At 40.1% G+C, this 14,720-nt stretch overlaps 1 protein-coding gene across 1 annotated transcript in view; it reads left to right on the forward strand.

The window, feature by feature from the left end:
* Positions 1-8,445: 8,445 nt before the first annotated feature.
* The window catches only part of LOC125905325 (POU domain, class 2, transcription factor 1), a 105,061-nt gene continuing 98,786 nt past the window's right edge, over positions 8,446-14,720 (forward strand). Inside the window, exons 1-3 of the mRNA XM_049603254.1 lie at positions 8,446-8,680; positions 10,179-10,423; positions 13,362-13,467. Coding sequence (XP_049459211.1) covers positions 10,337-10,423; positions 13,362-13,467 — 193 coding nt within the window. The 5' untranslated portion in view covers positions 8,446-8,680; positions 10,179-10,336. The remainder of the gene's footprint in view (positions 8,681-10,178; positions 10,424-13,361; positions 13,468-14,720) is intronic.

Consider the following 14,720-nt stretch of genomic DNA (forward strand, 5'->3'; position numbering starts at 1 on the left):
GCAAAGCCAATCTCTCGCCGCCGCAGACCCCCAGCCCCTGCCCCTCCAATATCCTGCATTACCACTGCAGGGTTATCAAACAGTCCCTGTGCAGCTTGGACGACTACATCTGTGTGACTGATTTCAGACACATCTCAGCGCTGCAGTTACTGTTTGCTCTGCACGGGTTTAAGGAAACTTTGTGGCAGGACATAAATACAAATCCATGTTTAAACGGCATGAAACAAAACCTCACCAAATATGGCAAGTAGTGCGACTCCCTGCACGACCTGAAAAAGCCCAAGCGGCACTGTATGAAGATCTGCAGGATGACAAGGAGACAGGCCATTTATTTATTTATTTTTACATAAACAATATAACAGCTGAATTATAGTAAGAGCAAACAGATATTTCAAATGATATCCATCCCACAATAAATACTCACTGTATTGGAGCGAGTATGTTAAATGTTTTGACAAGAAAATACTGCCAAGAAGGGAAGAAGACACAGATTAGATGCATTAATTCACTCACATAATTAGGGATAAAACACAGGGTACATCCACTTTAACTCACTTTATTATATAATGTGGAATAATTGATAATGGATCATTGATAAATGATGTCATTTTCAAGCACAAATCAGAAACAATATCTGGTTCCAGGTATTTAGACGTGGAGATTTGCTTTGTTTTCTGCAATATAATCTGAATATCTTTTTTTTACTCTAGGCTGGACAAAAAGCAATTTAAGTACTTCAGTGCAGGCATTTTCACTGTTATATGACATTATTTTAAACAAATAATTGCATGAATCGACAAAATGAATGTCATAGTAACTGATAGTGAAACCATTTCTTTGTTGCCAGTGGTGATGAAATGTTTGAGGAAGTGGTTCTTCTGAAATTAAATAACTTAATCAGCCTATTGCAGGACAGAAATTAAAATATTTTCTTTTCTGTTCATGAGGAATGACTGCACATTAACTGAATGTGTTTACTTGATTACAGCCAGAGCGAGGATGGCGATGAAGAGCAGCTTGAGGCCACGGTTGAACGTGTCCTCCTCGGCGTGTTTGGAGAAGTAGCTGCAGTTCAGCCATTTGGCCACACACGGGCGCTCGAAGCCCTCCGGCCGCTGCTGCCTAAACAGCAACCTTCGTGGAGAGAAGAATAAAGCAGCTCTGATTACAGCAAAGCTTTAAGTGAGAGTTTTAAATGCAGTATAACACATTTGGGCTTGTCAAGATGGTTTTAACAATCTTGGCTTTTTTTTGTTTCATCGCCAGGAAGAAATAAAATATCCATTATGAGTGTCAGGCGGATGTGAGAAGTTGCAATGGGCCATATTCTGTTTGAGCGATAAACACACTTTATAAGGAGCCTTAAACACATCATAAGACCCCAAAGAAATGTCACAGGAATATTATAGACTGTCGTGTTTACGTACCGTATGTAATCATGCTGGATATGTGGAGCTCCTTCCGCATTTAAAACGATTTCCTTCAGATCTTCTTCTTCTTCTTTTACATAGATCTCATGTACCTCTTTCTCATTTACAGAGACTGTCTTCTCCATGTGCTCCCCCATATTAAAATCTGGTGTTATTCTGTCGTCTTGTACTTCGATTTGGAAGAACCTGCACCCTGCCTGCTGCTGTCGCTTTCATTTCCGTGTGGGCAATTGACGGGAAGTTTCAGGCCACGTGCAACAATGGTAGGAGGGAATATTTCCCGCATAATACCTTTTAGTGGAGGCACAGTCATGCTGTGGTATCAGATGTGTGATAACACCTGTCTGAGCAGGATCAATTACCTGTTTACCTGGCCTGGCAGCAAGACTGACCCTGTTTGGCCTAGTTCCATTTAGTTAATCATGACACTGATTTAACTTTTGGTTTCTTAAATGAAGCTCATGTGTGGTCAGCCCTCATTTGCTGTGACAAACTAAGTCTTGGGAAGGCTACTTCTGATAAGTAATAGGTTACCCTGTTTAAAACATAACAAATAATGTAACAATTTTAATTAAGTCATCTAAGTAATCTAACTCATGTAATCACATTTGATTCATTTTAAAACACATGTCTTAGACTCTAAAAGATCCAAAGCAACTGAATGACTCTACATGTGAACCTTCTACTGAGCAGAATCTATGTGGATTTAGCCACACTCACAAACTTTTATTTAACACATTGTCCCTCAGTAACTGTAACTGGTTACATTTCTTTTGTCATTTAATTACATGTGAGTAGTTACTCCTCAACAGGGACGTAAATATAGACAGTGCAGGCAGTGTGGTTGTACGGGGGAGAGAACAGGCTCTTGTAACTCATCATAAATATCCGCATGTTCGAAGAAAAAAGGGGCCAACTGCTATATACGCTGTTATAGAGGCAAATCATCAGTAGCAATCTATTCTAAAATAAGATTACGTGTTTATATAAACTATAAAACCACAAGTGTACTGTTAATTGATTGAATCGGTTCTTATTTTATTTGGTATTTTGTGTCATATACAGATTTGCTCTAATGTTTGCTGGGTAATATGTATGTTGATGTTTTCCAGTGTCAAGTCGTAGCTAGTTTAGATGCAAAATCTTGCACTAGGGCCATCATTACAGCGTGTACTGGGGCCGATTCTAAGCCTTTTAATGCACTCATCTACCCGTATAGTACATTTGATACCACTTTCAGATGCACACTGAATTTGCTTCGATGAACTGCTCAGTGCCCTGCTGGATTTTCGAGATGCTGTAAATGCACCCCCACCCATTACACAACAGTCTGTAAAATGTTGCGTAATTATGTACTGTTCACATTTCCTCCATGGAGTTCTGATGAATTAAGATTTAGTTTCAAATTTTAAGGAGGAAGTGAATCTTTTTTTTTTATTTTTTTTTAAATATATATGGTTTCAAGGAAATGTATGATCATATTGAATTTTTGCTTTGGTTAATGGTGTTGTGGTAAGGGAGGTTCAAATGATCACTAATGGGTGTTCAAACTGCAGGTGAACAGCACCAATACAAATATATAAATCAGCATATAATGATATCGCCCCTTTAGGAAAACACTGTTTCATGTCACTCAGTCCTTGAGTTGTATCACTAAATGTGCTAAATATGTGTCAGAAATATGACATTCATTGTTCACTGTTTTGATGAACTCTGTTTATTCACAAAGCATCTTGTCTAAATCGACATATTGTGCCTTCAAACCTTAGACAAGCGTAGACCAATTGTCAAGAAGCTTATGTTAACTATGAGCCTGTGTTACAGCAGACATTTTGACACGTCACAGCAGGGAAAGCATGTGTAAGAACAAAGTGTTTCAGTTGTTTGCATGCTGGCTCATTGTCATAACTTACAGGGACACTTCCCTCGCATTTTCTCTTCTGCTACAAGTCAGACTGTGAGCCGTGACGAAGGCCTGTTCAGTGTCGGGTGCCGTGGTGGGGTTGAAGCTCTGACCTTGAGAGCTGCAGCATCCCAGGTTTGGTCACAACCACAGGGATGTTTGTTGCATGTCGTTGTCATTTTTCCACTGCTGGCCGTCGACTGAAGCCATGAAATGCTCCCACTAAATCCTAAATGGTTTGAATCATGTTTAATTTGTTTAACATTGTTGCATATGAAGAAAACTCTGAAAACTGTCCTGCACTTTGTGATTCAGGTATTTTGAGAATTCAGCAGGACGACTCCAGATGTGTTCTGCTGATATGAAAAGTACCCTTACGTCACTTTTGCTTACTATACTCCTTAAACATGCCCAGTTGGTTTTTTTTTGTTTGTTTTTTTCTCGCCAAGGTCTGTTTTCTCTTTTAATGATGGTTACAATGTCTGTTTTTCTTCTTCCTCTTCCTCTTCCTCTTCCTCTATGACCTTAATATAACTTTTATTAGATGGGAAAGAAATCACTTTCCCAGATGCTGAAGCACTGTCTGCCATGAGCTGAGCCTCATCACCTGCTGCTGCTGCTGCTGCTGCTGCTGTACACACACACACACACACACACGCCCTTTTTCTGGTTGCAGTCTCAACTCCGTCGCCATGGAAACAGCTAAGATGCCGAGTGCAGGAGAGGTAAGGTGTGTGTGAGAGAGAAAGGGAGACTGTGAAGGTATAGAAAAATTTTCTGAAGGACACATATGGATTAAAGGTGAATGTGTTTTGTTGACCCACCCTCACACACACACACACACACACACACACATTCACAGGCCACAATTGATTTGACACTATATAGTTAATTAAACTGACTTCCTTTTTTCACACACAAACAAAAACAAAAATCTCTCACTTTTCTTCTTCATTTTCTCCAAATCATTTTGTCCTCCTCTTCTTCTCCTTCCTCTCCTTCCTCTCCTTCCTCTCCTTCCTGTCTCTCGCCTGCTCACCCTGCCTCTCACCCTCCACCCTTCCAGAGCACATGTTCCCTCAGAACCACCTTACATTACAATGAGAGCCGATAGTTTTTCCTATCGCTGACCCCCAGAGGGAATCAAGCGCCCTAAACGCCTGGCTGTGTTAATGCCACGCTCTCTCCGTTGAGCAGCACAGGACCCCTTCTCTTCCTCACCCTCTGTCTCCCTCACCTGCTTTCTCTCTATATATATCTCCCGGCCTCTCTCTCTTTCCCTTTCCCCCTTTTCTTCCTGCCTCTAAAAAGCCAGATGGGCCGGGGCTCCTTTTATTCTTGAGGCCCCGGTGCACGTGCCGAGGACACAGGGCCTCACAGCGTTTAATTCACAAGCTTTAAACGCCTCCTTCTTTTAACCCCCCGTGACCAACACCATCGCCCACCTCCCTCCCTCCTTTCCTTCCTCCCTCCTCACTCACTCTCTTTTCTGCTTTCTGTCCTTGCTGGCCCCCTCTATTCTACTCTACTCTATTATCTCTTCTTCAGTTACACTCTTCCCTGCTCTGCTTTGTTCTGTTTGTGTCAAGTTTCGTGTGTTCTTGCCTTCTCTTCGTCTGCTCATTTCTCTATTCTACCCTGTTCTCTCTGTCTTATATTCTCTGCTAAAGTCTATTGCTGTCTGTACTTTTTAAAATACATATAAAACTGTTTTGTTCTCTTTTGTTATACACAGAAATTACAGTACAGTACATGCAGCGCATATTCTTTCTGTCTGACTCCAGCTTTTATTCCAGAAAATGAATTTTTATTTTCAAAATAAGTGAGTTTTTGCTCATTAAACTGACTTCATCTCCTGAGGAAAATTTGTTGTATGATCAAAAGCTCCACAGCAGCTACTAATGGACCTTTTATTTTTGTCAGATGTTTTCAAGGTCAAGAATTTAATTTGTTAATATATTTATCAGGGACAACCCAAATTAACGGTAATATAATGTCAATGTGTCAGCTCATTTTCAATCTCAAATTTTAGCGTAGAAATCTATTATACACTTGAGAAATGTAGAATTTTGGTTGTTGGAGGTGACGTAAAGTGACGTAAGGGTACTTTGGTTGTTCTTAGGGGCCTTGTTTCTGCAAGTAGAGACAATCATGTTCAACCACTGTCCTTTTACATTCAATCCACATGTCTAAAAACATTACAAGATGATGGTGCTCTGTTCAAAAATAGTTCCTGCATTTGTGTTTTTCAGGAGGAGAAGATGAAGGTGGAGGGAGGCAGAAGTCGGAGCTGAGTGCCGGTTGATCTGCAGCCTGCAGGCTTGTTTGACCTCCTCCTCTTCCTCTCTTACAAAGCCACTGAACCTGACAGAGAGATGCTACAGCTCCACGTCTCACACACACTGACCAGAGTCAAAGTGACTGATGTGCACAGCGGGCCTTTTAATTGGCTGAGCTGGTGTGTAATAGGATTTCATTAGGTTAATTGGTCAGATGGTGGAGGAGGGAACAGCAGTACAGTAGCCTTTAGCTTCTGGAGGTGCAGGTTGATTTTCTAAGTTTATTTGCATGCAGTGGCTCTGTCGTGCATTTTGCAAAGAGCACAATAAAGAAGCTGCAAGATTATTTTTATTCTTTTAAAATCAGCTTCACAGCCAAAATAGTTTTGTCCTCTTATTCCAGTGCAGCTGGTCCCGAGGCCAGGTCATCCAAAGGAAACAGGGTTATTTAGTGCTGCCTGAGTCTAACTGTTATTGAATGTGCTCAGTATTTATTCGGGATTATTCGGGTTAACGTGGAAATAATGAGGTTGCCGATCTCGAGGCGGTGTTGGGGGGTCGCGGTGAAATCGATGAACACACTGAGTTAATTATGAGAAATCAATTAAAAGGAGGGAGGGGGTGCTTTGAGAGGAGCACCCTGCCGGCCACAGAGCAGAGGAAGGTGATGTCCTCTCTCTTTCTCTTTGCTCTCTCTTTCTAAAATAAGAGAAAACGATTTATGCTGCTTTCGTTTTTTTTTCTTTACAAGTTCTCGTATCACTTTTATTTTATGGTCCATATTTTTCTTTATCTCTTTAAAACACACACACATATGCGCTCACACTTTACAACAATTTACACCAAACAAAAGCTCATCCTGCAGACAGAGATCCAGCCGTGACATATGTTTGGTTTTCCTCACAAAACTCCGAGGCTGCAGGTAAATTAATGGAAATCCTATCGGTCAGGGATGTGAACACACACACACACACACACACACACACACACACACACACACACACACACACACTCTCCCTTCCAACGCACACAGGTCAATAGGATTTTCACCCTGATCTTGAGTCGGAAGGTAAACTCACTCCGACCAAAATCTGCTGTCCATCTGAACCCTGCACGGAGACAGACACGTGCGCTATGTGAGCCATCGATCCCTCTGATACACCTGATTCCCGATCAGTCAATCAGCTGCCAGGCATATATGCATTTCTGCACACACACTTCTGTAGCCAGGTTGTTTCAAACTACAATTTCTCTTCACAATCAGCTTCAAAATTAAATGCAACCTAAATAAAATGTCAGAATATTTAAATGATTGCGAAAATGTTCTTTATGTTTTTTAATGATTGAATTTACTTCAGGTCTTTTGCTGTTCTACTGCGACAAAACCTTTCACCCACTCCAGCTATTAATGGATGAAAGTGAAAATAAAAACCTACCTAAATTATTCTAATAGACTTAAATTCAATAATAGCAGTCATGCCACCACATGCTTGCGTTTTTATTGTCATTTTGTTGATGTGGAATCAGCTAAATGAAGAAAATCAGCATCAAGTGCTCTTTACTGTCTCATATTTGACTAATTAATGGATCACTGGAAATCAGAAACTGCACATTTAGTGCACATTTATCTGCTCTCTGACGTATTTTTAAAAGATTAAAAAAAAGTAACGTTGAGCTTTTTTAAATCTCTAAAATAGTTTTTCCTTTTGTTTTAAATTCTTGATAATTTGCTGAAGCTTATTTGAAATAAGTTATTATTTTTCGTTTTGGATATAGAAATGTCATCTATTTTTGTCAGAATTAAACAAAATACACAAGCTGCATGTTTATGCCATGGATTTAAATATTTTGCTTATATGCAAATAAGTCACAATCAGCGACATAGTGTAATTTCTGGTATCGTTTATAATAATAAATGACCAATATCAATACTACGTACTGTAATCAATCATTATGCACGTACGTACACGTGTTTATTTCAGTGAAGTTTTGATTTATGCATCGGATGTAAATGGCCTGTCGCCGATGCGCCAGAAAACGGAAAAACATTTGATGATTTGTCACTGAAAAATATTTAAAATCAGAGGGGAAAATGTTTCATAAAAAGCACCAAAGTGAACGTAAACGAAATTAAATGCATGAATAAATTATATGACAGAAACTTGCAAAACATCACCGCATGAAAGACAATGAAGAAAGTTGTGTATTCTGTATTCTGTTGTTTGTTTGCATAAATCAAAATATATTTACGAAACATTCATTAGGCTTCACAGTGTGGATTTTAATATATTTTTTTAATAAAGTTGAAAACTAAAGACTGAGCTCTGGAGAAGACAAGTGTCCTCATTGTGCCTGAATATTGCCAAGGCTTTCAAATGTCCGTTTGTCACCGATCGATTTTCCATCCAAACACAAACAATTTGACCTCCATTTGAATTGATGAATAATAACCACAATTTCATATCTGCAGGGCCACGTGTCCCCTGATGCTTATAACCGTTTTCATAGCTTCCCGGCCAAAATTATAAACGTTTTACCGACCTTTTATGAAACTTATTATCGAAGTTAATATTTAAACTTGACCTTTAGGTTGATTCATAAAATTATGAATCTCAAGATAGCCACTTAAGGCCCCATAAAATCATCTTTGGGGAAAAACAAAAGGACCAGAACAAGCAAAGGTGAATTATTTATTAGCTTTTATAGAAACACAATGAAACACAAGCACTACACCTGAAACAGAAACACAGCCTCATTAAACATCTGCAGGGATAATTGGAAATATAGGCCCATATTCTGCAGTAAACAAGGTAAACATGACCTGTGTAACAAAACATCATGATTATCTCTGAGGCCATTCTGTGATTATTTGCTGATGGCGGCTGCTTGGTTTTATTGCAGACTCTATTGCCTTTTTCATCAATTTGCAGGGAGCGTCTGTCACCGCGGCCCCGCGAGCCAGACCCCGCCGCCGTGACCCACGGGTCAAAGGTCAGCCGGCCACTCCGCCATTACCGCAACTCATCAGCTGCAGACACCAGGCGGACCCGGCGCATTTTTAATTATGGGTAAGTCGCCTGTAGGCCCAACAACAACTCCTGTTTTCCTCTAAACCTTCTTTAAACAGGTTTAAGGTGTGTTGCCGTAAACAAACAACACATTGTAGTCCAACAGTACACACAATGGAGTTAGTTTGTGTTAATGATATGTTCTAAAACACTGTCAACGTCGTTGCTAAGCGACACACACGAAGGAGACTGAGTAATTGGTCACCATCTTCATATTTAAATTAGCCTTGTTAGCTAACTGGCTGCGCGCTAGCTACAACCGAAACAAGCTATCGATGCTAGGCTAGCGGTAGGCCCCAATTAGCCACATAGCCTAAGGTTACCCTTGTAAATGATAAATTCATTCAACAGTTGACGCGGTATTTATCAACTAAATCCTACCCAGTATGGTTAGGCTAGAGTAAGTCAGTTTTAACGGGCTATTAAAACTTGTTTCAGGTAGAGACTACTGTACAGTTGTTAGCTTTACTGCTAAGCTAATTGAATAGCTAATTCCTGTAATTCGCTATGCAGTTAGCAAGGATATCCGGGTCAACTAAGCCTGTACCTGAATGTGAACATTCTGTCCACAGATCAGTCTGGTTATTATGAATAAATTCTAAAGATTTAACTTAAGCTCTAATGCACTGAAGCTTAACAATGGAGGGGAATATTATTTAGCAACTTAAAATTTGAGCTTGGCTTCAGAATTAACAATTTTTTTGCAGTATTCTCATGATTTTACTTTTCCCCCCCTCACAATTATAAATCTGATAAGCTAACATTAATACATTTTTAGATACGGTAGGTTAAGATACATGCCATCTTATGTTCCTCACCTAAAGTATATAAATGCATTCAGTTGGTAAAGCAGAGCATTATCAACCAACGAAAGAATTGTGTAATCATCAAAATACAGTGACAGTAAAGTTGTGTAGCTCAGCTCAAACTGTAGGCTGTTAAATAATATTTCCTCCATTGCTCCGTGGAGAATAAGGATCAGGACTGTCCAGTGACTGATAAGAAAGAAAAGCCCCTCCATATAGACCTTCTCCTACCCCCCGCGGTTCACTGTCATCCCTGTGTAACTCAGTAGTCTGAAATGAATTAATTCCAAATTAACTGATAACATCAATGAGTTTATTTTTTAATTTCTACTTGGTATTTTACTGTGTCGAAAATGGTGCAATCCGCAAAAAAAGAAACAATAACCCCGGCTGACAAATAATAAATCTTAAATCTTTTCAATCCGTGTAACAAACCCATTTTTTTCTGACATCAAATGGCTTCCAGCTAACGTCTGATTTATGGACCTCAAAATGATTAACCACAGTCGTGATACTCATTGCATATTGACTTTGTCGTTGCGTGTATTGACATCTGTGTAAACCTCACAATAGTCGACATTTGACCAGCGTTCCTCAATAAATAGTGGAAATGAAGCTTGGGAGGTCAGGGAAACAGTAACTCCCCTTGGATTGATTTCCAATAATCTGGTCATTGCCTGTCTGATCCGCAGGATGCAGGCTACAGGGAATTGTCATCTCTTGTCCCGTTGGCTGTTGCCGTGGTGACCGGTGTGGAGATAATAGCAGTTAATGAGATATTAACCCCGAATAAGGAAGAAGACAGGAAGTGATGAGCGTTTGTGGGAAAGACTAAAGACAGGATTCGTCAATGGATGACCCCGGCCTGATCAATATTGTTCTGTTATTCAGCGTCGGTAACAAGCAGCCTCGACCTCGGCCCTCTGAGACTGAGGAGGTAAATCCAATTTCTCAGTCCAGACACACACTCACACACACAGTCCACCACATACATTACAGCATGTATTTACAGATGTTAAAGCTCACACACATCACTGATACACACACAGAAATATAGATACACACGTGTAGAAATGGAAACATACACTACTCACAAACACACACATAAAAAGACACAGCCATGCTTAGAAGGCTGGCTCATTGTCCAGCTGGTTAGGATGCAAGCGGGTGATCATGCCCTCAAGGTCAAAGGTCAACTTCATCCCAGACACCTGACCTCATCCACCAAAGATTGACCTCTCTGGGCCAGGAGTGTGTGTGCTTGTGGTTTTGTGTGAGAGGGTAGAGAGAGGGGGAGAAATTTGATGAAATATAGTGTCAGTTGTTAAATAGTGTGTGTGTGTGTGTGTGTGTGTGTGTGTGTGTGTGTGTGTGTGTGTGTGTGAGAATAACAATCAGATGATTTTAGGATGTTGATGATTTTAAGGCAGGAAATCTGTTATTTTAGTGTGTTTTGTTCTACATTTGTATACCAAATGTGGACTATGAGAGATGGGAAACAGAGACAAAAAGTGGATGAAATGGGAAAAAAAGTTAAGACAAAATTAAAGATAAGCTGAAAGAAACTGGCGGAAAGAGAACAATGACAGATTGGTGGATAGTTTCAGTTGCACCTTTTCTTCTTCCTCAATGATTGGCCTCCTCTCCCTTCTGAGAATCACTTTGCCACGAGTTCGCTCTCTTTTACCTCTTCTTCTCACTCTGTCTGCTCCACTGTCCCTCCATCCCTTCATCTCTCCCCGGCTTTTCTGGCAAATTATCACCTGACCTTGACTCATGACCTCCTGTAACACCCAAAACACACACGTGCACACACGCAGAAATACTGAGCAGGCATACAACACACACACAAGCATTAGCTCACACACTCAGGCTTGTAGACTCCCGTGTGTACAGCAGCCATCAACACACACACACACACACACACACACACACACACACACACACACACACAAGTTCCATGACATGCATCAGATATTTGAGTTATGTTCGTGGTCATGCTGCTAAAGGAGAGTTTTAAATTCCATATTTTGGAGGCATTCCCTAAAGTTATTTTCAAATTTATTTTGGCTATTGAAAACACATGTTTCTCCAAATACTGCTACAGTCAAATATGGTTCAGTACAGTTTAAATTCACGCCATCATTTAAACACTGTGAATAAAGCATGAAAATTGTTTGCTTGAAGTACCACTAAATAAATAAATAGATTTGTGTGATTTCTTTGATATTTGCACTTGAGTCAAGACTTGTTGTAGCCCACAGCAAGTTACCAAAAAATTAAGGAAAAAGGACTTTGTTTTTTAATGCAAGTAATTGGAGTGTGATAGACTTTGTTTTAACCAAATGGAATTGCTTTGCTGTATGGGCAGATGGTCACAACATACGCAGAGTAAATTCATGGTGAGAATCCAGAAAATACAGTTGAAAGTAATTTTTTAAGTTTAGTATTCAGGAGTAAACCAGCCCTGTAAATTCAGTTCAGAGCTGCAACGATAGATTGTATAATTATCAACTGTGAAATTAACAGGCAACTAATTTGATAATAGTGTTGCACGGTATACCGGTACTAAAATAGTACCGTGGTACTAGAGTATTCCAAACGGTACTATACTGCATTTAGAAAATACCGGTACTTTGAAATTGATTCAATTCATCAATTTAGTTAATTTATTTTACTCATTTATGCACACAAACGCCTTTCTTTTTCCTATTGGAGCACAGATTGCACAAGTGGTGTGTATGACAACACCTGTATCAACATTTGCAGCTGGCGCACGTGAAAAAAGACAAGAGAAAGTCTGCCTCGCAAAGGGAGACAACACGAGACAACACCAACTTGGTGAAACATTTGAGCAACCAAACCGTGACGTCCGTACCGAGGTACTTACAGATCCATGATTTTTTGGTACCGTTACACCCCTACTATTTATTGTTCTAAAGGTTTGTATCCAAAAGGACTTTTCCTTAGGAAAATTACAGAAGAGTATCGAAAAGTATCGAAATTCATATTGGTATTGGTACTGAAACAAAGATTTTGGTATCGTGACAACACTATTTGATAATGATTAATGGGTTTGAGTAATTTGAGAGACAAAAGTACAAAATTCGCTGATCCCAGCTTCTAAAAAGTGAATATATTTTCTGGTTTATTTATTCCTCTATGGCAGTAAACTGAATATCTTTGGGACCAAATATCTTTGGCTTGTGGTTAAAACAAGACATTTGAGGATGTCATCTGATTGACATCCTCAATTTTCTGACATTTTGTTGACAAAACTAATAAATTGAGAAAATAATTAAAGGATTAACTGACCTTGAAAGCAATCGTTAGATGCTGTCCTAATTGAGTTATGCTGACACATCTTTTAAACTTGTGTTTGGACAGATAACTTGTTGTGTTGTCGTCAGGACAGTTGCAGTAACAAGAAAACTGCTGTACTTTGAAGAGAGTTAAATTTTTAGAGTACATGTAAATATACCAGTGGGTATATTGACACCAAATTTACATCAACGATTTAATGATTAGTGCTGTTAAGCCTACATATTAAGCATATACTCTGCACTAGTCTGAAATGTATGTGTGGAAGTGATTTGGTCACAGCTAGAGAGGCAATCAAAATTCATAAAGATTTGTCCCAATTATAACAATGTTTTGAGTTGTCACTATCACTTTTGAGCTCACTTGTTTATTTATTCTGTCTCTTCAATCATAACCTGACAAAATCAAAATGCTTTCTGTGTCCTCCCTTAAATGAAAACCCTTAGCACTCAACCCCAAGTCACCAGTCGTGTTGTACAGGAACTAAAAGGAATTAAGTTCAAGGTTGTTACTCATTCAAACAATTTTCCCCGATCTACTCCTTGTGTTCGCAGCAAATAACCACAATCAAAGGATGGCGCCAGCAAGCAGCCCCGCTCCCTTGTCTCCCTCCGAGTCCTTGCACACCAATCTCGTCATCCCAGAGGTTCAAAGATGAAGGTGAGTGGGTGGGAGGAGGAGGAGGAAGGTAGAGGAGGGGATGCAGGATGAAAGCGGGGTGGAAATACGCCTGGCCGAGCACTTGTGTTCCCCTCCCTCCCCTTCACCCCTCCTCTCCTCCCCAAAAAAACATTCTTTTCCTTCTTCCAGCTCTCCTTCACCCCCTAATCCCTCGCTACTCCACTGCATATGTTTCCTAATCCGGAGTGTGTGGGAGGCCCATGAACCCCCTCCTCCTCCTCCTCCTCCTCCTCCTCCTCCTCCTGCTCCTCCTCCTCCTCCTCACCCCCCTCCACCCTTGCCTTTCTCTTGGTGGCTGTAATGCTGTAACCTGGCTCCATTCCTCTTTCTTTTAGCCTTAGACTCCCTCTCTGTCTTTCTTTCCACAGCTCCTATCGTTAGACAGCAGTGTGAGCTAGCCTGCCCCCACCCGACGCCTTCCACTCTTCCCTTCCTCTCATTTCTGGAGCCTTTCTGCCTCTCTTTTCTGTCTTTTTGTTTTGTTTTTGTTCATTTCTCTTTACTTCTCTTATGGTTATGTAATCTGTTTTCTCTTCTCTTCTTTCAGCCAGGTCTCTTGAGAGGTACACTTTGACGTGCCTAAACATGAAAAATGGCAGACCGCACTGATTCAACTGGGCCTGTTTTCTTACATTACACTAAAGCTTAAGCCATTAGATCAAAAATTCATGACTAAAACCCTAATATGATTCATCTAACATGCTTAAATTTGAACCTAAACAGCAGACTCAAAACTTAAGAGTATGAAGATTATGGATACACAAGTCTGTACAAAACCATCCCTTAATGAATGAATTTAATTTTTTAAATTTTTTGTAGGATATCAAACTAGTGAGCCCTTCTTCTCTTCTCTCAACACTTGATTAGTTTCCACTGGTTTCTCTGCTGCTCATTCATCCTCTTTTTCCCTCTCGCTAGCTGTCTTATTTTCTCTCAGGTGATTTCGTTCTCTCTCCTCTCCCTCATTTCAGCTGCTTTCTAACACACACACACACACACACACACACACACACACACGCAGAGGCTTTTTGTCCTGCTTCTTCTCTTGCTTTACCCCATTACTGAATAGTATTCCTGGAGCCTTTTGTGGAGCCTTGTATAGGCACATGCCAAGTCAAGTTATTTCAGAGCGGTTTCAATGGAATTACCCCCCAAAATAATCTCCTTTTGCTCACCCCCCCTCAAAAAAGTAGAAAAGGACAGAAGAATAGAGGGGAATAATGTAAAACGAA

This window comes from Epinephelus fuscoguttatus, linkage group LG17 (assembly GCF_011397635.1).
Source record: "Epinephelus fuscoguttatus linkage group LG17, E.fuscoguttatus.final_Chr_v1".
NCBI classification, from domain to species: domain Eukaryota; kingdom Metazoa; phylum Chordata; class Actinopteri; order Perciformes; family Serranidae; genus Epinephelus; species Epinephelus fuscoguttatus.